The sequence below is a fragment of the Entelurus aequoreus genome, linkage group LG01 (genome assembly GCF_033978785.1).
Source record: "Entelurus aequoreus isolate RoL-2023_Sb linkage group LG01, RoL_Eaeq_v1.1, whole genome shotgun sequence".
Classification (NCBI taxonomy): domain Eukaryota; kingdom Metazoa; phylum Chordata; class Actinopteri; order Syngnathiformes; family Syngnathidae; genus Entelurus; species Entelurus aequoreus.
Genome location: NC_084731.1, coordinates 59,518,647 through 59,545,588, shown reverse-complemented (window position 1 = coordinate 59,545,588; position 26,942 = coordinate 59,518,647). Strand labels below are relative to the sequence as shown.

Below are 26,942 nucleotides of genomic sequence, written 5' to 3'. Positions count from 1 at the left end.
ATTGACAGATATAAGTAAGAACTTTACACAATATTAAAAATGGCAACAGTGGAGGATGAATGTCCCATAACAAGAAGATAGAGGAACAAGAAGAAGCTTATCGACTATGGCGTCGCCACGGACTACAATGGTGGACGCGCGCACATTTTCAGGACTTATGCAGCTCCCAAATACCAGAAGATAAGAAAAGTTGCTTTTGCATAATTTTGCGAAACAAAACGCCAGATAATGTCTTACCTTATATACACACACCATAGTAATAATTTTATGTTGAAGCACAGTACAATCCATCAAGCGGTGCGGCTTCATAGCTTCCCAAAGTCGTACTAAAACATTTTGATGCATTTTTGAGCGCTGTTCGTAATGTTCTATATCAGGGGTGCTCACACTTTTTCTGCAGGCGAGCTACTTTTCAATTGATCAAGTCGCGGGGATCTACCTCATTCATATATATAATTTATATTTACTTATTTATGAAATATATGTTTTTGTTAACAAGTTAAAGGTGTTTAATGATAATGCAAGCATGTTTAACACATATAGTTAATATTGTTAATGAATTAAAGGTGTTTAATGATAATACAAGAATGTTTAATACATATAGTTAATATTGTTAACAAGTTAAAGGTGTTTAAAGATAATGCAAGCATGTTTAACACATATAGTTAATGTGTGTATGTGGGCTCTGTACCGAGGATGTCGTTGTGGCTTGTACAGCCCTTTGAGACACTTGTGATTTAGGGCTATATAAATAAACATTGATTGATTGATTGATTGATTGATTAATATTGTTAACAAGTTAAAGGTGTTTAAAGATAATGCAAGCATGTTTAACACATATAGATTCATTTCTTTCATGAAGACAAGAATATAAGTTTCTGTATTACCTGATTCTGATGAATTGCATTGATAGGAATCAGACAGTGGTGCTGATAACGTCCGCATTTTCAAATGGAGGAGAAAAAAAAGTCCTCCTTTCTGTCCAATACCACATGAAAGTGGTTGGTTTTTGGCATGTTATTTGTCCAGCTTCCTTACTCCTTTGTATACACTTTACAAGAAATACATTGGCGGCAAACTCCGTAGCTTGCTAGCTTGTGCACGCCAGCTTTCTGAGACTCTTATTTTGTTAGTGCAGGCAGCATGAAGCAGCGCTTTTATTGTGCAACTGTGCAGTCGGTCTTTGGAGTTTTGACGACAGGTACGGCGCCAGAGTCTGTTGAAATAAAAAGAGTTTCTCGCCTTCCTGTCGGTAATTTTTTCTTAATAATGAGCTGGCAGCAGCCAGCGTCATCTCAGAAGACCCTCGGGTGCCGTGAAGTTCAATCAAGTGACGTCATAGTGAAGATTTATGATCGCTCATTTTTAGGACAATTTTTTTAATGCCTGGCTGGGGATCGACTGACACACCCTCCGTGATCGACCGGTAGATCGCGATCGACGTAATGAGCACCCCTGTTCTATATTTTCAATGGAACATATACAATTTTGGTGTTGTTTACTTGAGTCATATTGCAGTCTCCACGTATCTCTTATGTGTGACTGCCATCACATTGCAGTCTACACGTATCTCATATGTGTGAATGCCATCTACTTGTCACACTTATTACACTATGTACCAAATAAAATAGCTTTGAGGTCGGTAAGCACAACCAAAATGATTCCGTACTTTAGGCGCACCGGGTTATAAGGCGCACTGTCGAGTTTTAAGAAAATGAAAGGATTTTAGTGCGCCTTACAGTTAGAAAAATACGGTATTTATCGCTCAGGTCCTGATCTAACGATCAGGGTGGGCAAGTGTACCTAATGGAATGTCCAGCAATTGTACCTGCTTGTGCTATCATTTATCGTGTTGCTTTTCAGATCTCATCCTTCTGCATGATGAGACGTGTTTAAAAAGCCTGACTCAGCTGCTGATATGGTGGACCTTAGACAAACTCTCAGAAGCCCCCAGTCTCACATTCGAGTGGGAGTGTGGGGACAATATTGCAACAGATCATGGCTTTAGGAGATCATCTCCCACGGAAATCTATTTGGACTGCTCCGAAATAAGAGATCGGAAGATGGAGAGAGTGGTAGCTGAGAGGGAGATGGACGCCCTTCCAGATTCGGACGAGGAGCTGTCTGATGGTGAGTTGATGAACAGGTCTGGTTGCTGGGAGGCGAGAGAGACGGAAGATGGCAGCGAGTGCAAAACCAACGCTCAGGACATCCCGGCCACGCCGCACGACTCTGGAATCGGTAACGTGGAGTGCTGTGGCTCCACGGAGGGCAGAAATGACACCGGGGACCTTTCAGATGGAACGGAACACCAAGGCGCTGATAGCCAGGAGAACTCCCAGGTCATAAACCAAGAGGAGGACGAATCCGCGAAGGAGCAGCAAATGAACGGCGAGTCAGGCTGGAGAAACTTGGGAGCGGGGAGGAAATGCAAACCCAGGAGCGGCGGATCGATTTCAGAGCAGAGCAACCAAAGTGCTTTTACGGCCACCTCCTTCCAAAAAGGCAACTTTGTGCCGAGCGGTGGCAGGCACAAGCAGACCCGCAGGCGCAACCACCACCATCAGCTGAACCGAGGACGCAGACGCACGGGCAGACAGCTGGTCTTCGCCTTAAAGGAGGTGCTGTCGGAGTCGGTCAGCGTGTGGTGCATCTCCTGTGTCCACATGATGATCGAGATTATCGTCACGTTGACTCATCATTGTGGCGTGGGCGTGGAGGCCGGTGGCTTGGCGCTCTACAGCTTGGGACAGCGGCTCTTTGTGAAGATCACGGACATCCCGGGAATGAAGGACGATGCCGGTCGAACTTTGAAATGGACAAAATGCACGGTCGCGCAGGTGGTGGACAGAGCCGTTCGGTTACTGAAGTGGACTAAACAAGCCGCCTCGTCTACACTCAGACTTTTCTGTGCTTTGGTCATGCTCGGGTCCCAGCGGGCCAAAAGGGTCTTGGTCCGGGTCGGGGGAGAGAGAGGGAAACGGTATTGGACAGCTTTTCAGGATTCACGCCTGTGGAAGAGGGTGCTGCTCTTGGTGGAGAGAGTAGGAAACCTCTTCAAGAGACGTGGTCACGCGCAGGCATCCGACTTTGAGTCACCGGGGAAAGCAGGGAGAGGCCCGCCGGGACAGGAGCTGGAGAGACTGCTCGCCCTGGCCGAGGTCCCGGAGGAAGAGCTCGATCCCTTCACAGTTTTGGGCGTGGAGGTCCACGCCAGCGAGGCCGAGCTGAAGAAGGCTTACAGACAGCTGGCTGTCCAGGTGATGAAATATTTTCATTGATTGCCTCGATGAGATGACTAATGGATTTGTCTCGTTTACTCACACTATCCTCTTCTCCAATCCTGTTTCTTTTAGGTCCATCCAGACAAGAACAAACACCCACGAGCCGGAGAGGCGTTCAAAGTACTGCGGGCTGCCTGGGATATTGTCAGTAACCCAGAAACACGAAGAGAGTATGAGTTGTGAGTACACTATAGTAGTAGTAGACAAAATACAAGGGAAGTGCTTAGGTTGAATATCATCTATTCCGGGGGGGCTGGCTGGATTTTAGAACAATTTTGAAACATTCGTCCCTCGTCACATTGCGCTTGGAAGTTTGCGACTTTATGGCAGATTGGCCTAATAAATACAGGGAGGTGAGCCCCCTTTGAGAACAACGGATCATGTAAGCTAGCTAAATGGTTAGCTAACTACCGAGCTTGTTTCGGTGCTCCTGATCGTCTCCCCGTCTTGCATTTCAGTGCAGCCTTAAGGCAAGATTAACAGCGAGTACCTGCAGCTGAGGCGAGCGTTCAGCACATTTTGTTTGGATCCTATTTTTATTGATATTTCATTAAAAAAACGTGGAAATTATATTTTGATGCGCAAATGAATGTTTAAAAACCTGGGTTGAATTAAGCATATTTAAGCATAAAAATGACTAAGGCCATGTCCACACGAACACAGGGAGTTTCAAAAATACATATTTGGGGTTTAAACGATCTCCATCCACACGAGTGTTGTTTCAAAACTGTCTGTCTACACACAAACATACACCTGCTGTCATGCACTTTTTGTCCAATCAGAAGCCTGAAAAAAGTAGCCACAGCTGACTTGGTGGCATTACACCTCTATTATGTTTATTTTGATATACTTTAGACCAGACCTGGGCAAATTAAGGCCCGGGGGCCACATGCGTTAAGCTTTTCAATCTGGCCCACCGGACATTCCCAGAACATTTTTTAGATCTTGAAGATGGAAACTGTAGCTGCCATTATGATGTGCAGGGATGTTTACAAATTACCGTAAATCTTGAACTATACAAAGTATTCCAATGGTTGTAATCTGCGCTTTTGTATGACATATTAGTTACTGGTAATCAGTTACTATGGTAATCTACGTCACATCAGCTCATAAGACAAGGCACCAAGCAGTGTGGGTGGGAAGTGTTTCCACAGAGTGTTAATAGAGCGGCCAGCCTGAAATGCGGGTGTCAGGGACAGACGCGGAAGGAGATTCTTACAACAAAGTTCTAAAGCTTAGTGATATATCAGATTGTAGGTGGGGTTTTTTCGCGTTCATATTTCGCTGTGTTTGTTGCATTTCGCTTGATTGTAAAATAAGTCAATCGAGATGGGGTGTGACGTTCATATTTTGTCAATATTCAGTGTTTTATCCTTCATAGTTAATATTGTAAATCCCACATTCTTTATTTTCATGTACATTCTCGGTGTCTCATTCAGTAAAGAAATTTACAATTCCATTCCGTTTTTTAAGGCAATCTGTCATAAAGTTTTTAGCATTCAATCAGACATTATTGTGAGGTTTTGTATTAGTGTTCCTAAAAATCAGATAGACCGGCTCCCAGGCACATCTTTTTCTCTAAATTTGGCACCCCGAGTCAAAATAATTGCCCAGGCCTGGTTTAGATGTAAAATGACATGTACATTATCTTTAGAACCAGCCTGCACCTACACAGAGCCCTGGGAACATTATTATCTCTTTCTTTCAGTGTTTAAAGCGCGGATGAAACCCAACACTCATAGTATTATAACGTGTTTAACAACATGATGATGTATTACATGTGCAGTGAAGTGTAGATTATTTCTAAAATCAGCATGCACTAACAAGCCAAGGAAACCCTTTTGCATGTTTGAGTGCCAATATAAAGCACACGGACGTGGTGTGCCGCTGCAAAACTCTTGTGGAATTATAAAGCATTTAATCATGGATATAGTGATATAGTACATGTGTAAAGAAGTGTATATTGTCTTTAACATCAGTACACACTACAAGGAGGACGTTACATCATGTTTTTTTTTAGTTGCTTGGTCCCTTTTTACGCGCGTGCACGGTCGCGCCTAGCTCCATCTACAAGAATGGAAGCAACACACTTAAGTTGACTTCATGATTTGTCGTTAAATAAGGACTGAAAACATAAGATAATGTTGCACCTTTCTTATGACACAGAGCAAAAAGTATTGCTTGTCAAAGCTGTCCCATTAGGTGGAGGTTCCACAGCGATCATATCCAAGACAGCTGACTCTCATTAACGCTGGCGGGAGTGTCGCAAAGCTTATTTAGTTAATGTTGAGTGAAAATAGCAGCATATTTACGTTTCAACATACAGTAATTCCTCTTATAGTGTGTTTAAAGGCAGCAAGGTAGTGTTGTTGAGCTTGGAAATGACAGCGCACAACCGTGACGTCATCACAACTCAGCTAAGTGGAGAGTTTTGGAACTCTACACTTTGGCCAGCGTTTGCAAAAGTCTGCGTTTTTAAAGACAAAAGTATGTGTCTGCGCGTGGACAAGAGGCCTAAATGCAGAGATAAGTATGTGTTTATTGTGTTCGTGTGGACACATTTACACTGTAGGCCAAAGTGGCCCAGATTAGATTTTTTTTGTATTTCATTTTTTCCAGCTTAAAGGCCTACTGAAATGAATTTTTTTTTATTTAAACGGGAATAGCAGATCCATTCTATGTGTCATACTTGATCATTTCGCAATATTGCCATATTTTTGCTGAAAGGATTTAGTACAGAAAATCGACGATAAAGTTCGCAACTTTTGCTCGCTGATAAAAAAAAGCCTTGCCTGTACCGGAAGTAGCGTGACGTCACAGGAGGTAATATTCCTCACAATTTTCCTTTGTTTACAATGGAGCAAGAGAGATTCGGAGCGACCAAGCGACGATTACCCCATTAATTTGAGCGAGGATGAAAGATTTGTGGATGAGGAACGTTAGAGTGAAGAACTGGAGGCAGTGCAGGACGTATCTTTTTTCGCTCTGACCGTAACTTAGGTACAAGCTGGCTCATTGGATTCCACACTCTCTCCTTTTTCTATTGTGGATCACGGATTTGTATTTTAAACCACCTCGGATACTATATCCTCTTGAAAATGAGAGTCGAGCACGCGAAATGGACATTCAAAGTGATTTTTATCTCCACGACAATACATCGGTGACACACTTAGCTACTGAGCTAACGTGATAGCATCGTTCTCAAATGCAGATAGAAACAAAATAAATAAACCCCTGACTGGAAGGATAGACAGAAGATCAACAATACTATTAAACCATGTACATGTAACTACACGGTTACAGCAACAGCCGTGCTCACCTGCGTTCCAGCGATCGACGGCGCGACGAAGGACTTCACCCATCATCGACGAAGCTCTTTAACATGAGCTAACGTGATAGCATCTGTCTCAAATGCAGATAGAAACAAAATAAATAAATCCCTGACTGGAAGGATAGACAGAAGATCAACAATACTATTAAACCATGTACATGTAACTACACGGTTAAAAATTCTCAGCCTGGTAAAGCTTAACAATGCTGTTGCTAACGACGCTAAGGCTAATTTAGCAACTTAGCAACCGGACCTCACAGAGCTATGATAAAAACATTAGCGCTCCACCTACGCCAGCCAGCCCTCATCTTCCCATCAACAGCCGTGCTCACCTGCATTCCAGCGATCGACGGCGCGACGAAGGACTTCATCCGTGGGTTTGGCGGCTAGCATCGGCTAGGCGTCTGCTAAGTAAGAAGTCCTTGTTGTGTTGCTACAGCCAGCCGCTAATACACCGATCGATCCCACCTACAACGTTCTTCTTTGCAGCCTCTATTGTTCATTAAACAAATTGCAAAAGATTCACCAACACAGATGTCAAGAATACTGTGGAATTATGAAATGAAAACAGAGCATGTTGAATAGTGACGTCACACGCATACATCAGCATAATAAAACGTTTTTAACCGGAAGTGTGGCGGGAAATTTAAAATTGCACTTTATAAGTTAACCCGGCCGTATTGGCATGTGTTGCAATGTTAAGATTTCATCATTGATATATAAACTATCAGACTGCGTGGTCGGTAGTAGTGGGTTTCAGTAGGCCTTTAATGTTAACACTGCAAGTAAAATGTGATTTTTATCAGACTCCAGTGTAAACGCGCATGTGGCCCCAATGTGGCCTCGACGTCACTTGCATGCGCACTTCGATAAAGTGAAAACAAAGGAAGTCGGGAAGAAGTCGGTACTACTACAAAATAAAATAAAAGTCGCAACACCTTAAAAATGAGTGTTTTTTTAGGTTAAAGTAATATAAAGTATTAATGGATGTACAGTACAGGCCAAAAGTTTGGACACACCTCATTCAATGCGTTTTCTTTATTTTCATGACTGTTTACATTGTATTTTGTCACTGAAGGCATCAAAACTATGAATGAACACATGTGGAGTTATGTACTTAACAATAAAAGGTGAAATAACTGAAAACATGTTTTATATTCTAGTTTCTTCAAAATAGCCACCCTTTGCTCTGATTACTGCTTTGCACACTCTTGGCATTCTCTCGATGAGCTTCAAGAGGTATCAGAATCAGAATCCGAAATCAGAAATACTTTATTAATCCCCAAAGGGAAATTACAATTTTCTGAACAATCCCATTCAAGATCAGACAAACATTACAGGGAGACAGAACAGGTCACCTGAAATGGTTTTCACTTCACAGGTGTCATAGTTTTGATGCCTTCAGTGACAATCTACAATGTAAATAGTCATGAAAATAAAGAAAACACATTGAAATGAGAAGGTGTGTCCAAACTTTTGGCCTGTACTGTATATAGTGTAATATATTCGGGAGTGTTGTCATCTTTTTATGGCTGTTAAGTAGAGGAGACGCGAACACTTTATTTTTCAACTCACATGTAAACAAATACACCACAGCGTCAATTCAGAATCAGAATCAGAATACCTTTATTGTCATTGTATGGAAACAACGAAATTGGACAGCAATCCAGCTCAGTGCTTTTAAAACAAACCTACATAAAATAGTCTTAAGACAACAATAATAAAACAATTTAAAATTTAAAAACATAATACAATTTTAAAAAACATATTGCACAGTAGATCTTTATCAAAGGTAAGCATGTAATAAAGTGGTGAGTGTTCAGGTAAGTGCAGAGTTTAGGGCAATAACAGCTCTAGGATAGAAACTGTTTTTCAGTCTATTTGTCCTTGCTTTGATGGTCTTATAGCGCCTCCCTGAGTGCAAGAGTTCAAGCCAGTGGTGACCTGGGTGGGATGAGTCCTTGAGGATGCTGTTTGCTCTCCTGTTGCAGTGTCTCTTATGCAGGTCCTCTGGAGATGTAAGAGGCATGCAGTGATCCTCTGGGCCACATTTATGACCCCCTGTAATCTCTTTCTCTCTGCCACTGTGCAGCTAGAAAACCACACGGAGATGCCGTAGGTCAGTATTGACTCAACGGAGCAGCGATAGAAGGACAGGAGCAGGTTATCAGCCAGATCTATTTTCCTCAGCCTTCTCAGAATATACAGTCTTTGCTGACCTTTTTTCTGGAGTGCAGTGGTGTTGCTTTTCCAGGTCATGTTGCTTGAGATGTTCACGCCCAGGAACTTGCACTCTGAGACCCTTTCCACCTCCTCTCCCATGATGGGCTGGGTGGGCTCAGTGATTTTTTTCCTGAAATTAACATTCAGCATCTTAGTCTTTGTGGGATTGAGAATGAGGTTGTTTTTTGCATAGTGGTCTGACAGTGCCTTCACCTCTTCTCTACAGGCAGTCTCGTCCCCTTCTGTGATGAGCCCCACCACTGTAGTATCATCCACAAATTTGATGATGGAATTGCTAGGATGGATGGGAATACAGTCATGGGTGTAAAGACTGAAAAGCAAGGGGCTCAAAACACAGCCCTGAGGGTTGAGGAAAGATGGTGTCCGACAGCAATCGCTATTTCTTCTGAATCAAAATATATATTCATATACTGTATTACATATAGACTATTATTTGTGCACTATTGACAAATGATGCATCGAAACTTTGGTCGTCTTAAATAAAAACCGAAACCGGATGTTGCGATGAAATATCCACTTCCTCTTTCAGGCGCACACGAGTGACGTAGCTCAACCAAAGATGACCAAAAAGTCACATTCAGGTCACATTGCGTTTAGACTGAAGATCAGATTCCAATCGGATTCAGGACTACCTTCTGATGTGGCCTGAATCTGATGCCAAAAGATCAGATTTGACGCACTTTGGAGCGTTTAGACCGGCAACAAAAATCAGATCTGTGTCACTTGAGGGCAACAACAATCAGATTTAGTGGGCAGTGTAAACGGGGCCTAAATGAACAAAAATATCAATACTACATACGTATTGGCTACTAGATGAGGCCATGGCTCCTACAGTCAGGACACAAAATGCCTAATTTTCTATTATGATTTTAAGTGATGATTCAAGATGGCAGCGCTTCACGGCGGCAGCTTCTTGCGAGCGCTCCTGGAAGTGTAGACCGATTTGGCAAAAACACCCGTCAATTCAGTCAATTTCATGGCTGGCTCAGAGCGTGTTCACTCCGTGATCACTTACAACCGACTTACGATTCTGGATGTGGAGAGATCGGGCCATTTTGGGCTGAAAGATGCGTGTACGGTGGACCTACTCGCTAGCTTGGGAATTCTTCGCGAGCTACATCCAGCAGTGGCCTTTGAAGCAGCGGCGTCCACTACCAGCGGAGACAGTCAACGAAAGAGACTTAAGCGGTGCGCTCGGAAGCAGAAGCGGGGGTGTCGGGCGGGGCTAACAACAAAGCTAAAGGCGTTGTTGTTAGCGGGGCTAACGAAAAAGCTAAATGCTAATCCACAAAGAAGCGCTAATAAGGAGTCTGTTAAGCTAGAACTAGCCAGCGCCAGGCTGGATAATCCCTGCACACATAGCAATTCTCTTAGAATATTATACAACTCACATAATGTTTTTTCTGCGTCAGAGGTGGACATGCATTTTACTGAGGTGGCAAACAATCTAAAAATTCCTGTCATATCAATTCCTAGATATGGTCGAAATTATTTAAAGTGCACTACGCATAATAAACGTAACATTATTAATATTGCTACTACGGATACTTTCAACAAAAACTCCTCAAAACAGCCCACTACCTATAATATGGGCTTTTTAAACATAAAGGTCATTGTCTTCCAAAACGTTATTAGTTAATGAAGTCATTAGAGACAACAATCTTGATGTCGTTGGTCTAGCCGAGACCTGGCTCAAACCAGACGAATTTTTTGCGCTGGGTGAGGCGTCTCCTCCTGGCTATACGGGAACGCATATTGCCCGTCCCATTAAAAGGGGTGGGGGTGTTGCACTAATATACAACAAAAACTTTAGCCTTACCTCGGACCTAAATAATAAATATAACTCGTTTGAGGTGCTTACTGTGAGGTTTGTCACACCGCTGCCTCTGCACCTGGCTGTCATCTACCGCCCCCCAGGGCCCTATTCGGACTTTATCAATGAATTTTTAGAGTTCGTTGCTGATCTAGTGATGCACGCCGACAATATAATCATAATGGGAGACTTTAACATCCATATGAATACCCCATCGGACCCTCCATGCGTGGCGCTCCAGACTATAATTGATAGCTGTGGTCTTACACAAATAATAAATGAACCCACGCACCGCAACGGTTATACGATAGATCTAGTGCTTGTCAGGGGTGTCACCACCTCCAAAGTTACGATACTCCCGTACACTAAAGTAATGTCCGATCATTACCTTATAAAATTCGAAGTTCTGACTCATTGTCAACAAATAAATAATAATAATAATAACTACTATAGCAGCCGCAACATTAATGCTGCCACAACGACGACTCTTACTGACCTACTGCCTTCGGTAATGGCACCATTCCCAAATTATGTGGGCTCTATTGATAACCTCACTAGCAACTTTAACGACACCATTGATAGTGTAGCACCGCTAAAGCTAAAAAGGGCCCCTAAAAGGCGTACCCCATGGTTTACAGAAGAAACTAAAGCCCAGAAATTATCATGTAGAAAGCTGGAACGCAAATGGCGTGCGACTAAACTTGAGGTTTTCCATCAAGCATGGAGTGATAGTTTAATAACTTATAAACGCATGCTTACCTCAGCTAAAGCTAAATATTACTCAAATCTCATCCACCTCAACAAAAATGATCCTAAATTTTTGTTTAGTACAGTAGCATCGCTAACCCAACAAGGGACTCCTCCCAGTAGCTCCACCCACTCAGCAGATGACTTTATGAATTTCTTTAATAAGAAAATTGAAGTCATTAGAAAAGAGATGAAAGACAATGCATCTCAGCTACAACTGGGTTCTATTAACACAGATACGACTGTATATACGACGGACACTGCCCTCCAAAATAGTTTCTCCCTCTTTGATGAAATAACATTGGAGGAATTGTTAAAATGTGTAAATGGAACAAAACAAACAACATGTTTACTTGACCCAATTCCTGGGAAACTTATCAAGGAGCTTTTTGTTTTATTAGGTCCATCAGTGTTAAATATTATAAACTTATCACTTTCCTCTGGTACTGTTCCCCTAGCATTCAAAAAAGCGGTTATTCATCCTCTACTCAAAAGACCTAACCTCGATCCTGACCTCATGGTGAACTACCGGCCGGTGTCCCACCTTCCGTTTATCTCGAAAATCCTCGAAAAAATTGTCGCACAGCAGCTAAATGAACACTTAGCGTCTAACAATCTCTGTGAACCTTTTCAATCCGGTTTCAGGGCAAATCACTCTACGGAGACAGCCCTCGCAAAAATGACTAATGATCTATTGCTAACGATGGATTCTGATGTGTCATCTATGTTGCTGCTTCTTGATCTTAGTGCCACTTTCGATACTGTTGATCATAATATTTTATTAGAGCGTATCAAAACGTGTATTGGGATGTCAGACTTAGCCTTGTCTTGGTTTAACTCTTATCTTACTGACAGGATGCAGTGTGTCTCCCATAACAATGTGACCTCGGACTATGTTAAGGTAACGTGCGGAGTTCCCCAGGGTTCGGTTCTTGGCCCTGCACTCTTTAGTATTTACATGCTGCCGCTAGGTGACATCATACGCAAATACGGTGTTAGCTTTCACTGTTATGCGGATGACACCCAACTCTACATGCCCCTAAAGCTGACCAACACGCCGGATTGTAGTCAGCTGGAGGCGTGTCTTAATGAAATTAAACAATGGATGTCCGCTAACTTTTTGCAACTCAACGCTAAGAAAACGGAAATGCTCATTATCGGTCCTGTTCAACACCGACATCTATTTAATAATACCACCTTAACATTTGACAACCAAACAATTAAACAAGGCGACTCGGTAAAGAATCTAGGTATTATCTTCGACCCAACTCTCTCGTTTGAGTCACACATTAAGAGTGTTACTAAAACGGCCTTCTTTCATCTCCGTAATATCGCTAAAATTCGTTCCATTTTGTCCACAAACGATGCTGAGATCATTATCCATGCGTTTGTTACATTTTATTTTCGGGCCTCCCTATGTCTAGCATTAAAAGATTACAGATGGTACAAAATACGGCTGCTAGGCTTTTGACAAAAACAAGAAAGTTTGATCATACTACGCCTATACTGGCTCACTTGCACTGGTTTCCTGTGCACCTAAGATGCGACTTTAAGGTTTTACTACTTACGTATAAAATACTACACGGTCAAGCTCCTGCCTATCTTGCCGATTGTATTGTACCATATGTCCCGGCAAGAAATCTGCGTTCAAAGAACTCCGGCTTATTAGTGATTCCCAGAGCCCAAAAAAAATCTGCGGGCTATAGAGCGTTTTCTATTCGGGCTCCAATATTATGGAATGCCCTCCCGGTAAAAGTTAGAGATGCTACCTCAGTAGAAGCATTTAAGTCCCATCTTAAAACTCATTTGTATAATCTAGCCTTTAAATAGACTCCCTTTTTAGACCAGTTGATCTGCCGTTTCTTTTCTTTTCTTTTCTACTCTGCTCCGGGGTGGACCGCTAGCCTGTTCATCGGATGGGGACATCTCTACGCTGCTGACCCGTCTCCGCTCGGGATGGTTCCTGCTGGCCCCACCATGGACTGGACTTTCGCTGATGTGTTGGACTTTCACAATATTATGTCAGACCCACTCGACATCCATTGCTTTCGGTCTCCCCTAGAGGGGGGGGGGTTACCCAAATATGCGGTCCTCTCTCTCCAAGGTTTCTCATAGTCATTCACATTGACGTCCCACTGGGGTGAGTTTTCCTTGCCCGTATGTGGGCTCTGTACCGAGGATGTCGTTGTGGCTTGTACAGCCCTTTGAGACACTTGTGATTTAGGGCTATATAAATAAACATTGATTGATTGATAAGTGTATTAGTACAAATGAGTGTAAAGGTGACTCGTTTCATGATTCATTTACCACAGTTAGGCCCGGAACCAATTAACAGCGAAAAACGAGGGATGACCGACGACCATAATGAATATGTTCCCAGGTCCATCTGTCACCTACCTAGGTTCCATTCTAGAGACTAATCTTTCCTGTGATAAAATGGCAACCAGTGTAATCAAAAAGGTCAACCAACGAACAAGATTTCTCTATAGAATCTCCTGTCTGGTCAACAAAAGCACCATGAAGATTCTAGCGGGAACTCTCGTTCAACCCTTTTTCGATTACGCATGCACCTCCTGGTACCCTAGCACCTCCAAAACCCTCAAATCTAGACTCCAAACATCCCAGAACAAGCTAGTCAGGTTACTTTTAGACCTCCACCCCAGATCACACCTCACTCCAACCCACTTCTCCAAAGTGGGCTGGCTCTGGGTGGAGGAGAGAGTAAAACAACTTGCACTGAGCCTAGTCTATAAAATCCGCTACACCTCCCTGATACCGAAGTACATGTCAAACTACTTCCTTAACGTAAATGACCGCCATAACCACAACACCAGAGGGAGCTCCACTAACCACGTTAAACCCAGATTCCGATCTAACAAAGGTCTTAACTCATTCTCTTTCTATACCACATCAATGTGGAATGCGCTCCCAACAGGTGTAAAAGAAAGGGTATCTCTATTCTCCTTCAAAACCGCACTAAAACAACACCTCCAGGCAACTTCAACCCTAAACGAACACCCTCCCTTCCCCATCATATCTCTTCGGATTGTAAATAATCAAATGTAAAAAATCAAATGTAGACACTTTTTCTTATACTTTTTCTTATACTTTCTGATCTCTCTCTCTGTGTCCACTACCTGCTGTACATATCCTACCAAGTCATTCCTACACTGTTCCAATGTCCATTTAACCCCCGCCCCCCTCCATATCCCACACCCCGGATTGTAAATAATGTAAATAATTCATTGTATATACTCTGATGATTATCTTGTGTGATGACTGTATTATGAAAATAGTATATATCTGTATCATGAATCAATTTAAGTGGACCCCAACTTAAACAAGTTGAAAAACTTATTCGGGTGTTACCATTTAGTGGTCAATTGTACGGAATATGTACTTCACTGTGCAATCTACTAATAAAAGTTTCAATCAATTAAAAAAAAAACGCCACAACACCATTATATACTCTGGAGCAGTGGGTTCTCAAGTATCGTTTGTCATGCTTCCTCCAGGGGACACAATTTTATTCATTCCCACTCCTGGATTGGAATACTATTAATGCAATCTGTACAATCTATTATTAATGCACTGGATCCTCCATTTAGGAACTTCATTGGTTCAGCTTCAGGGTTTGTGAATAGAAAAGTTCATATATTGAAGGAATGTAACCATGAATAATGGGTTCCAGCCTCAACAAAAGTCCATATTTTCGTAATGTTTTGTACACTTTGAACACACTATAAAGCGCTATACAGTATTGTACATCAAACAAACATAACAAGGAGGTTTGGATCAACATTCTATTTAATAACAAAGCCAAAAAACATCTGAACTGTCATCCTTGCTGACACGCACACACAAACTGTCACTAGCTCTGTGGTGCACTCAGTTTGAAATCACTCCCTAACTTTGACAACCTAGTTGCTACAATTATAAGGAATAGAAAATAAAATCCACTTTACTTTGCTGTAAGGCTGGACAAATATATATATATTTCGGTTATGGCTTCCCACGATCATAAAATATAATCGAGAAAAAAAAGATTGAGCCGTGCAACGTGCATGCACATTTTTGAGCTTGAGACGATGAAACAGATGAGGCATGAATGAGTTGAAAAAAGAGCATGTCTACTAGAAGTTTTGGATCTCACCATGGTTGCTACTTTTAATTTGACACATGCCTGATCAATAATCACTAACCTCGACAAAAAAAGTAAGGCATGTTATTATAACCACGAACGGATCAGTGTCTCAGAATTGGCCAATAAATCCGCTGTCAAACGTCAACGTGAATATCAGGAAATTGACATACAATCAAAGTGAAAGGCTATCATTTTGAGTAGAAAGAACATTTGTTTGGTAAAATAATGTGTCCTGTACCGCTCATTCATCCCCCAAAACACTTAACCGCCTGTCATGAAGTAAACAATGTAGAGATGGCCACTTGAAACAGTGACTAAAATAGGAAGCTAAAGCTAGCAAGAACAATAATACACCCACAACACATCTCATTTGCTTGTGTTGTTGTGAATGACATCAGGATGTAACATCAATGTACGAACAATCATACACACACACACACACAACACATCTCATCTGCTTGTGTGGTTGTGAACGACATCATGGATGTAACATCAATGTACAAACAATCATACACACACAACACATCTCATCTGTTGTGTGGTTGTGAACGACATTATGGATGTAATATCAATGTACAAACAATCATAGACACACAACACATCTCATCTGTTGTGTTGTGAACGACATCATGGATGTAACATCAATGTACATACACACACACAACACATCTCATCTGCTTGTGTGGTTGTGAACGACATAATGGATGTAACATCAATGTACAAACAATCATACACACACACACACAACATATCTCATCTGTTGTGTTGTTGTGAACGACATCATGAATGTATCATCAATGTACAAACAATCATACACACACATCTCATCTGCTTATGTTGTTGTGAATGACATCATGGATGTAACATCAATGTACAAACTATCATACACACACAACACATCTGCTTGAGTTGTTGTGAACAACATGGATGTAACATCAATGTATATACAAACAATCATACACACACAACACATCTCATTTGCTTGTGTGGTTGTGAACGACATCATGGATGTAACATCAATGTATGTACAAACAATCATACACACAACACATCTCATCTGGTTGTGTGGTTGTGAACGACATCATGGATGTAACATCAATGTATGTACAAACAATCATACACACACAACACATCTCATATGTTGTGTTGTTGTGAACGACATCATGGATGTAACACAGTTGTACAACCAATCAGACACACACAACACATCTCATTTGCTTGTGTGGTTGTGAACGACATCATGGATGTAACATCAATGTACAAACAATCATACACACAACACATCTGCTTGAGTTGTTGTGAACGACATCATGGATGTAACATCAATGTATGTACAAACAATTATACACACACAACACATCTCATCTGCTTGTGTGGTTGTGAACGACATCATGGATGTAACATCAATGTATGTACAAACAATCATACACACACATCTCATCTGCTTCTGTAGTTGTGAACGACATCATGGATGTAACATCAACAAACAGAACAGCAGTCATAACTTTTTATATTGCCATTTTTTTGTTATTGTTACTATTATGTTATTTGTTGTGGTTTATCCATTGCTAATTGATATCCTTTGTTCTTTTAAATGATATTTAAAGTTGAGTTTTCATGGTACAATAACATTTACTAATCGATTGCAATGGATCTAAAAATTGATTATTTCCCCCACCTCTGATACTTATGTTTTCAAATTGTTGAATAATTGTGTTATTAATCGTGATTTCAATATCAATCAAAAATAATGGTGATGATTTTTCTCTACCGTGTCGGTTAATCTTCTTGGTGTTCTGCGGAATAAATGGGGAGAAGGCATGAAGCAGCTTCGCCAACGCCGTGGGCACTTCCTGAATGTTGGAAACCACGCACGGCTTGTCCATTGCTTCCTTTGGCCTCATATTGAGCTAGCGAAACTACAAAAATGTTTTGAAAGGACGTAAACAAATCACACTGAATAAGCACACTACGTAGCACAGTAGCTAACAGCAGCATTATAGGTGTGCTGCAGGGCACAAAATGGCCGCACTGTGAGACACACAATGGGTGGATGAAATGTTCGTACATTGAGACAAGGTTTGTACACCAAAGCATATCGGTCTATGATTCATAAGTGGAAAAGTTGGTACAAGGAGGGGTTCGTAAATTGATGCTCCCCTGTACTGAAACGCCGGCCTCTTATCCCCCGTCCGCTACTACTATTCTTTTAAAAGCAATATTTTATAAATATGATTTTTTTGCAGCATAGTCAATAGTAAAAGGTGAAATCATGCTAGCTTAACTCATAAAAATGCGAGCGTGCCCACACTTCCTGCTTGATGTATTGCTTGTTCTCATGTCCTTCTGGAATTGGCACACAACAATTTAAAAAAAAAGTGCAAAAAAGTCAATAGGTGGAAACTTTCTGAGCTCGAGGGACACCAGCAATGTTGGTCTGCTTTAGGGTTGTCCCAATACCAATATTTTGGTACCGCTATGTACCAAAATGAATTTCGATACTTTGATACTTTTGTAAATAAAGAGGACTACAAAAAATGGCACCATTAGCTTTATTTAAACAAAAAATCTTAGACAACTTGACAACTTGTCTTTTATTCGTAAGTAAACAAACAAAGTCCCCTAATTAGTCTGCTGACGTATGCAGTAACATATTGTGTCATTTCTATTCTGCTATTTTGTCAACATTATGAGGGACAAACTGTAAATATTTATTATTAATCCACTTTTTCATCCATCCATCCATCCATCCATCCATTTTCTACCGCTTTTCCCTTTTGGGGTCGCGGGGGGTGCTGGAGCCTATCTCAGCTGCACATGGGCAGAAGGCGGGGTACACACTGGACAAGTCGCAACCTCATCGCAGGGCCAACACAGATAGACAGACAACATTCACACTCACATTCACACACTAGGGCCAATTTTATTTATTTATTTATTTTAATTTTTTTAGTGTTGCCAATCAATCTATCCCCAGGTGCATGTTTTTGGAGGTGGGAGGAAGCCAAAGTACCCAGAGGGAACCCACGCAGTCACGGGGAGAACATGCAAACTCCACACAGAAAGATCCCGAGCCCGGGATTGAACTCAAGACTACTCAGGACCTTCGTATTGTTGTTTACTGTTAATATCTGGTTATTTTCTGTTTTAATATGTTCTGTTTACACTTCTGTTAAAATGTAATAATCACTTATTCTTTTTTACATACTTTACATTAGTTTTGGATGATACCACAAATTTAGGTATCGATCCGATACCAAGTTGTTCCAGGATCATACATTGGTCATATTCAAAGTCCTCATGTGTCCAGGGACATATTTCCTGACTTCATAAACATAATAGGAGTTTTAAAAAAAAGGAAAAAAGATTTTTTGATGTGACGTAATCATAGTAGTATCGACTAGATACGCCCTTGAACTTGATATCATTACAGTGGCTGTCAGGTGTAGATCCACCCATGGCATTTGTTTACATTCAGGAGCGCTAGCTTGTTAGCAGTTAGCTATTGTATCCTCCTATGGTGTGTAGTGAAGCATTTTTAGCTATTCCTTGTCCTCCAGTGATAATGTTACTTGAAAGAAACTTACTTTATTTGTTGCCATGGAGGCCAGGATTAGTGATTTAGAAGTAGCTACAACACTGCAGACTGCGGATGGTTAGTCTTAAAGCACCTCTTCCTGAGGGTGTTTCAGTGTTAAAACTTCACCTTTATCTTTACTTTTTAGAGCAAAATGCGTCCGGTCTCCCTTTTCTGTCTACACACTGTCTGCTTGTAAGAAATCTGTGTGTGTGCGCTGCCGAACATGCTCCTCTGCTCGTAAAACCAGCAATGTCATGACGTGACAATGCGCCGTCGTGCCCGTTTGAAAAAAAATTTAAAAAACGGGGAACCGGTACTTTTCAGACAGAGTGTAGTACCGTTTTTGATTAATTAGTAATGCAATACTATACTAGTACCGGTATACCGTCCAACCCTAATCTGCCTTGTGCCGTCACAGGAAGCGCATGGCAGCGACTGAGCTCTCCAAGTCCATGAACGAGTTCCTCACCAAACTGCAGGACGACCTGAAGGACGCCATGAACACCATGATGTGTACCAAGTGTGAAGGGAAGCACAAGTAGGTGTGCACACCTCTCCCGTCTGACCCGTGTGGACACTACCTTCACTCCTCTACCTCCTTTCCCCTCAGGCGCTTTGAGATGGACCGCGAACCCGCCGAGGCCCGCTTCTGTGCCGAATGTAGTCGCCGCCATAGTGCTGAGGAGGGGGACCTGTGGGCGGAGTCTAGCATGTTGGGACTACGTATCACGTACTTTGCCTGCATCGACGGCAAAGTCTTTGACATTACAGGTGAGAACAAAGTCTAGGTGAAGGTCTTGTGTGTCCATGTTCATTGTTACTTCTTTGGTTCCAGAGTGGGCGGGTTGCCAAAGGATCGTCATCTCTCCAGACACACACCGCGTGCCCTACCACATCTCCTTCGGGGCCAAGAACAACAGCAGTGCCACCAGACACAGGTGACTCCACTCAATATTGTCCCTTATTCTTACGGCCATGATGCCATTTCCAGTTATGACAAATAACATCAATGAAATATATGTCAAAGTTGTCATATTGGGATTATTTCCTTCATGTAAACACTTCCTGGTGGTCTACATGTTACATGTAAACACTTCCTGGTGGGCTACATGTTACATGTAAACACTTCCTGGTGGTCTCCATGTTACATGTAAACACTTCCTGGTGGTCTACATGTTACATGTAAACACTTCCTGGTGGTCTCCATGTTACATGTAAACACTTCCTGGTGGTCTCCATGTTACATGTAAACACTTCCTGGTGGTCTACATGTTACATGTAAACACTTCCTGGTGGTCTCCATGTTACATGTAAACACTTCCTGGTGGTCTACATGATAAATGTAAACACTTCCTGGTGGTCTACATGTTACATGTAAGCACTTCCTGGTGGTCTACATGTTACATGTAAACACTTCCTGGTGGTCTCCATGTTACATGTAAACACTTCCTGGTGGTCTCCATGATACATGTAAACACTTCCTGGTGGTCTACATGTTACATGTAAACACTTCCTGGTAGTCTACATGTTACATGTAAACACTCCCTGGTGGTCTACATGTTACATGTAAACACTTCCTGGTGGTCTACATGTTTGAAACCTGTTCTCCCGGTTGTTCGATAAGAAAAGAACCGATTCCATGGACTCAAATCCCTTTTTGAGAACCGGTTCCCATTATCGAGGCCACTATAGTAAAGAAAAAGAGTTGGTTCTTTATTTGAATCCCTGGGAACGAATCCCGTCCCACAGGAAATGCCCTGTGGCACGTCCCAGGAAATGACGTAGCGCAGTCAGTAGGCGGCATATACAGAAAGCAGCAACAACAATGGACCGGAAAAAACGCCTCAAGGCATGGCTTCATTTTACAAAAAAATACGACGAGGAAACGGCTATCTGCAATTATTGCCAGGCTTCGCTCTCATGTAAGGGGGGAAGTACAACAAGCATGTTGAAACATGTTCAGGCTGCACATAACCTGAAGGTTAGAGAAAGGTGTCGTGGAGAAGCAGCGACGAAGCACGTCCCTCTTCAACCTGCAGCGCCAATTCCAGTGATAGTGCTGGTGAGTAACTAACGTTAACTGTTGCCGGTTAATTTCCATATCTGCTCACTCGTAGCCTTTAGGCCAGGGGTGGGCAATTCATTTTTACCGGGGGCCGAATGAGCAACCTGAGCACTGCTAGAGGGCCACACCGACAATATTTCAATTAAATTTTGCTCAAATTATTTTTGATATACCGTAAGATAAATAATAATAATAATAATTTCATTTAACCTAACTTAACTTTATACAACAGCAGATTGCTTTTGATGGTTTTATTTTTAACACTTTCTTACACAACACTTCCTGATGTATAATACAATGCAAAAATGGCCATTTCTGTCACTTTATCCTGCATCCTCTTTGTTGTGAACGTAGCACGCCTGTAAGGTGATTGGCGAAGAAGGAAGAAGCGCTGTTGTTGCGAAAATGAGGAGTAAGGATAGACGTGCGTGTGGAAAGAGCAAGATAAGTTGAGCTGTGTTAGTATAGGTTGCTCAATAAAAGTTTAAAAAGAGCGTCAGACTTGGTGTGCACTTCTTCTGGACGCTACAATTGGTGTCAGAAGTTCGATGAAATGCCTCCCAGTTCGCCTTGCCATCAAACCTGGGAGTCTTCATTGAGGGCGGAATTCCCCCATGCCAAGCAGCGTGCACTGCACCAGTAGACGCTGCGTCTCTCCTTCCTCCCTCTCTCTCTCTCTCTTTGCGGCGAGCTCCTCACGTCCGGGATTCACACAGACATCTGCAGTCGCTGCCGGCACCTTAAGTCCCCGCTCAATGTCCTTCCCCTCCCGTTCCATCTTGACAAAGTCGCCAGGAAACATTGTGGCACGTACCTCCCGATGACGTAGCAGGCTGAGCACACAAGCAGCGCAGTATGCTCACACAAGCAGCGGCAGTATGCGCAAAGTTTGACTTCCGACACCAATTGTAGCGTCCAGAAGAAGTGCACACCAAGTCTGACGCTCTTTTTAAACTTTTATTGAGCAACCTATACTAACACAGCTCAACTTATCTTGTTCCTTCCACACGCAAGTCTATCCTCACTCCTCATTTCAGCAACAACAACGCTTCCTCCTTCTTCGCCAATCACCTTACAGGCGTGCTACGTTCACAACAATGGGAATTCTGAATATCACTCACTCAAGAACAAAACATCAACTTCAGCAGGTCGTTACACTATATTCTTTAAACACAGCAACCTGTGTACCACAAATTAAGCACACGACTTTACATTTAATTTCTGTAAAGAAATACTTGGCAGTCCATGTCTTGTTGAAATCACTGCATTCGTCATCAACTTTTCTCTTTTTAGCGTCTCGGGGATAACCGGGCATCACTTGTCGCTGTGCACCTTCACTCACAGGTTACACACGGACATACGCCCATAAATAACACTTTTCAAAATAAAAGCAGCACAGTTCTATTACACGCACGACATAGATGTTTTTTTAAATGTATTTTGTAATTTGTGATTGCCACTGTTCACATTCATTCACAATCGCGCACGAGCATACGTCCACACGGAAGTAATACAAATAACGCTTTTCAAAACAAAAGAAGCCCCTTTTTATTGCACACTCAACATAGATACTTTTTTAAATGTATTTTTTAATTTATGATTGGCCTCACGCCGAATGCCCAAGTCTGCTTTAGGCTAAAATAACGATACCTCGTATGTCAATCCAGGATTGCAGTAATGTTAGCTAGACTAACGTTACCTAAGCATAGTCAGTGGCTAACGGTAACGTTAACGTTAGCCTTTTTGTATGTGTCTGATAACGTTAACGTTATCTTGTAGCCTACACCAGTGGTCCCCAACCACCGGGCCGCGGCCCGGTACCGGTCCGTGGATCGATAGGTACCGGGCTGCACAAGAAATAAAAAAAATTCCAGAAAAAAAAAAATATATATGTATGTGTGTGTGTATGTATGAAATACTTGACTTTCAGTGAATTCTATTATTCTATTTTATTATACATATAAATAAAATAAATACTTGAATTTCAGTGTTCCGGAGGCTATCCAGTAGATGGCAGTATTGTCCTGTTTAAGAGTGTCACAACATTGCTGTTTACGGCAGACGAACTGCTTTACGGTAGCAGAAAACGTGACTGCTGTTGTTGTGTGTTGTTACCGCGCTGGGAGGACGTTAATGAAACTGCCTAACAATAAACCCACATAAGAAACCAAGAACTCGCCCTCGATCATTCTACAGTTATAACGTGATTGGGCAGGCACGCTGTTTATATTGTGGGAAAGTGGACGTGAAAACAGACTGTCGCCGCTGTCCCCACTCAGGTCCGCATTGAGCTGGAGGGGGCGTGGCCTCCAGCTCCGGCTAAATTCCGGAAGTTTATCGGGAGAAAATTTCTTCCGGGAGGTTATCGGGAGAGGCGCTGAATTCCGGGAGTCTCCCGATAAAACCGGGAGGGTTGGCAAGTATGCCGTAAGCACACATGATTGTATTTTTTTATGACAAAAAAATAAAAAATACCATACCATGGGTAACAACAGTCAATTTTTATTTATTTTATTTTATTTTTTTAGGGGGGTAACAACAGTCAATATTTTATTTTATTTTATTTTTTTCTTATAGAATAAAAGTGAGCTTTTGTTAAACCAAATATTGTGTTTTTTTCCATATACAACAACCTATCTGGATTCGATAAGAGAATCGATAAGGAATCGGTTCGATAAGAGGATTTGATAATGGGCTCGAACTCGATAATTTCTTATCAAACATCATCCCTACTTCCTGGTGGTCTACATCATACTTGCCAACCTTGAGACCTCCGATACCGGGAGGTGGGGGGTGGGGGTGCGGGGGCGTGGTCAGGGGTGGGGTGGGGGGTGTGGTTAAGAGGGGAATATATTTAAGCTAGAATTCACCAACTCAAGTATTATATATATATATATATATATATATATATATATATATATATATATATATATATATATGTATATGTATGTATGTATGAAATACTTGACTTTCAGTGAATTCTAGCTATATATATATACATATATATATATATATATATTTTTTTTTTATTATACATATAAATAAAATAAATACTTGAATTTCAGTGTTCTGGAGGCTATCCAGTAGATGGCAGTATTGTCCTGTTTAAGAGTGTCACAACATTGCTGTGTACGGCAGACGAACTGCTTTACAGTAGACTAAACGTGACTGCTGTTGTGTGTTGTTACCGCGCTGGGAGGACGTTAATGAAACTGCCTAACAATAAACCCACATAAGAAACCAAGAACTCGCCCTCGATCATTCCACAGTTATGAAGTCATTGGGCAGGCAAGCTGTTTATATTGTGGGAAAGCGGACGTGAGGACAGGCTGTCCCCACTCAGGTCCGCATTGAGCTGGAGGGGGCGTGGCCTCCAGCTCCGGCTGAATACCGGGAGTTTGTCGGGAGAAAATTTCTGCCGGGAGGTTATCGGGAGAGGCGCTGAATACCGGGAGTCTCCCGGTAAAAACGGGAGGGTTGGCAAGTATGGTCTACATAACACGCCATGGTGCTTCTTTGCTCAGAATGTTGCATAGAGAATGTTTTACACACCATCTTCAAGATGGTTTCTGACCCTCTTTTCGGGATGCGCCATTTTGTGGGCCGGTCTTATTTATGTGCCTCCACTTTGACGGCTTCTTCTCCTCGCCAGCCACATTGTAGTTTTTAGCGTTTCCTCAAGCTAAATGTCACGTGTCCGACCCACCATCTGGGGTTGCATAGCTTGGTTGGTAGAGTGGCCGTGCCAGCAACTTGAGGGTTCCAAGTGTGTGTCCTCGAGCAAGACACTTTACCCACCTGCTCCCAGTGCCACCCACACTGGTTTAAGTGTAACTTGGATATTGGGTTTCACTATGTAAAGTGCTTTGAGTCACTAGAGAAAAGCGCTATATAAATATAATTCACTTCACTTCTCATCTCAAAGTTCAGGAAGTTATGACTGTTATAATTTGACAACACAAGGGGGCGACATTGGTGTTGATTTCAACGTTGAGTCCACAGGTGTCAAACTCAAGGCCCGGGGGCCAGATGTGGCCCTCCACTCCATTTTATTTGGCCCTTGAAAGCCTGCAAATATGTTTCAATAAACTACTGTAACTTGCCGGCATAAAGATGAAGGAGCGCAGAAGGAAATTTAAGCCTGCCATCCCCTCTGTCCTCATGGGGAATGTGCGGTCTTTGGCGAACAAAATGGACAAATTGTTTGGGCTCGCCCGAACTCAAAAGGAGTACGCCGTGTGCAGCATCATGTGTGCAGCATCACAGCGCGTCTCTACCCGGCTTCACAACCTCACGGGCGGATAGAAGCACACTCCTGAGCGGTAAGAAAAAACGCAGAGGGATTGCCATCTTGGTGAACGAGAGGTGGTGTAATCCTGCTCATATTACTGTAAAGGAGTGTGTTTGTACGCCGGACATTGAACTTCTGGCTGTTGGAATTCGACCATATTATTTGCCAAGGGAATTTACTTCTGTAATCTTCATTGGAGTGTATGTTCCTCCTTCTGCTGATGAAACTGCTGCTTGTGACACCATTCACGCCGCTGTTGCTAAGCAACAGACCAAACATCCCGATGCCCTCATTCTCATTTCGAGGGACTTTAATCATGTTTCTCTGGACTCTATTTTACCCACTTTCCATCAATATGTACACTGCAACACGGGAAAATAAAACTCTGGACCTACTGTATGCTAATTCAATAGATGCATACAGCGCCACTGCCCTGCCCCCTATGGGACGGTCTGATCATAATCTGGTGCTTTTAAAGGCCTACTGAAATTATTTTTTTTTATTTAAACGGGAATAGCAGATCCATTCTATGTGTCATACTTGATCATTTCGCGATATTGCCATATTTTTGCTGAAAAGATTTAGTAGAGAAAATCGACGATAAAGTTCGCAACTTTTGCTCGCTGATAAAAAAAAAAGCCTTGCCTGTACTGGAAGTAGCGTGACGTCACAGGAGGTAATATTCCTCACAATTTTCCTTTGTTTACAATGGAGCGAGAGAGATTCGGAGCGACAAAGCGACGATTACCCCATTCATTTGAGCGAGGATGAAAGATTCGTAGATGAGGAACGTTACAGTGAAGGACTAGAGAGGCAGTGATGGACGTATCTTTTTTCGCTCTGACCGTAACTTAGGTACATGCTGGCTCATTGGATTCCACACTCTCTCCTTTTTCTATTGTGGATCACGGATTTGTATTTTAAACCACCTCGGATACTATATCCTCTTGAAAATGAGAGTCGAGCACGCGAAATGGACATTTAAAGTGACTTTTATCTCCACGACAATACATCAGTGACACACTTAGCTACTGAGCTAACGTGATAGCATCGTTCTCAAATGAAGATAGAAACAAAAGACATAAACCCCTGACTGGAAGGATAGACAGAAGATCAACAATACTATTAAACCATGTACATGTAACTACACGGTTACATCAACAGCCGTGCTCACCTGCGTTCCAGCGATCGACGGCGCGACGAAGGACACCCATCATCGACGAACCTCTGTAGCATGAGCTAACGTGATAGCATCTGTCTCAAATGCAGATAGAAACAAAATAAATAAATCCCTGACTGGAAGGATAGACAGAAGATCAACAATACTATTAAACCATGTACATGTAACTACACGGTTAAAAATTCTCAGCCTGGTAAGGCTTAACAATGCTGTTGCTAACGACGCTAAGGCTAATTTAGCAACTTAGCAACCGGACCTCACAC

General features: G+C 42.1%; 2 protein-coding genes across 2 annotated transcripts in view; one reads left to right on the top strand and one right to left on the bottom strand.

Annotated features, from left to right (window-relative positions):
* Positions 1-26,942, bottom strand: part of LOC133655258 (EEF1A lysine methyltransferase 3-like) — a 477,733-nt gene that overhangs the window by 267,609 nt on the left and 183,182 nt on the right. The gene's annotated exons all lie outside the window — the stretch shown is intronic.
* dnajc14 (DnaJ (Hsp40) homolog, subfamily C, member 14) overlaps positions 1-26,942 on the top strand; it is a 262,644-nt gene that overhangs the window by 227,273 nt on the left and 8,429 nt on the right. Inside the window, exons 3-7 of the mRNA XM_062055231.1 lie at positions 1,864-3,260; positions 3,357-3,463; positions 19,562-19,681; positions 19,754-19,914; positions 19,979-20,081. Coding sequence (XP_061911215.1) covers positions 2,064-3,260; positions 3,357-3,463; positions 19,562-19,681; positions 19,754-19,914; positions 19,979-20,081 — 1,688 coding nt within the window. The 5' untranslated portion in view covers positions 1,864-2,063. The remainder of the gene's footprint in view (positions 1-1,863; positions 3,261-3,356; positions 3,464-19,561; positions 19,682-19,753; positions 19,915-19,978; positions 20,082-26,942) is intronic.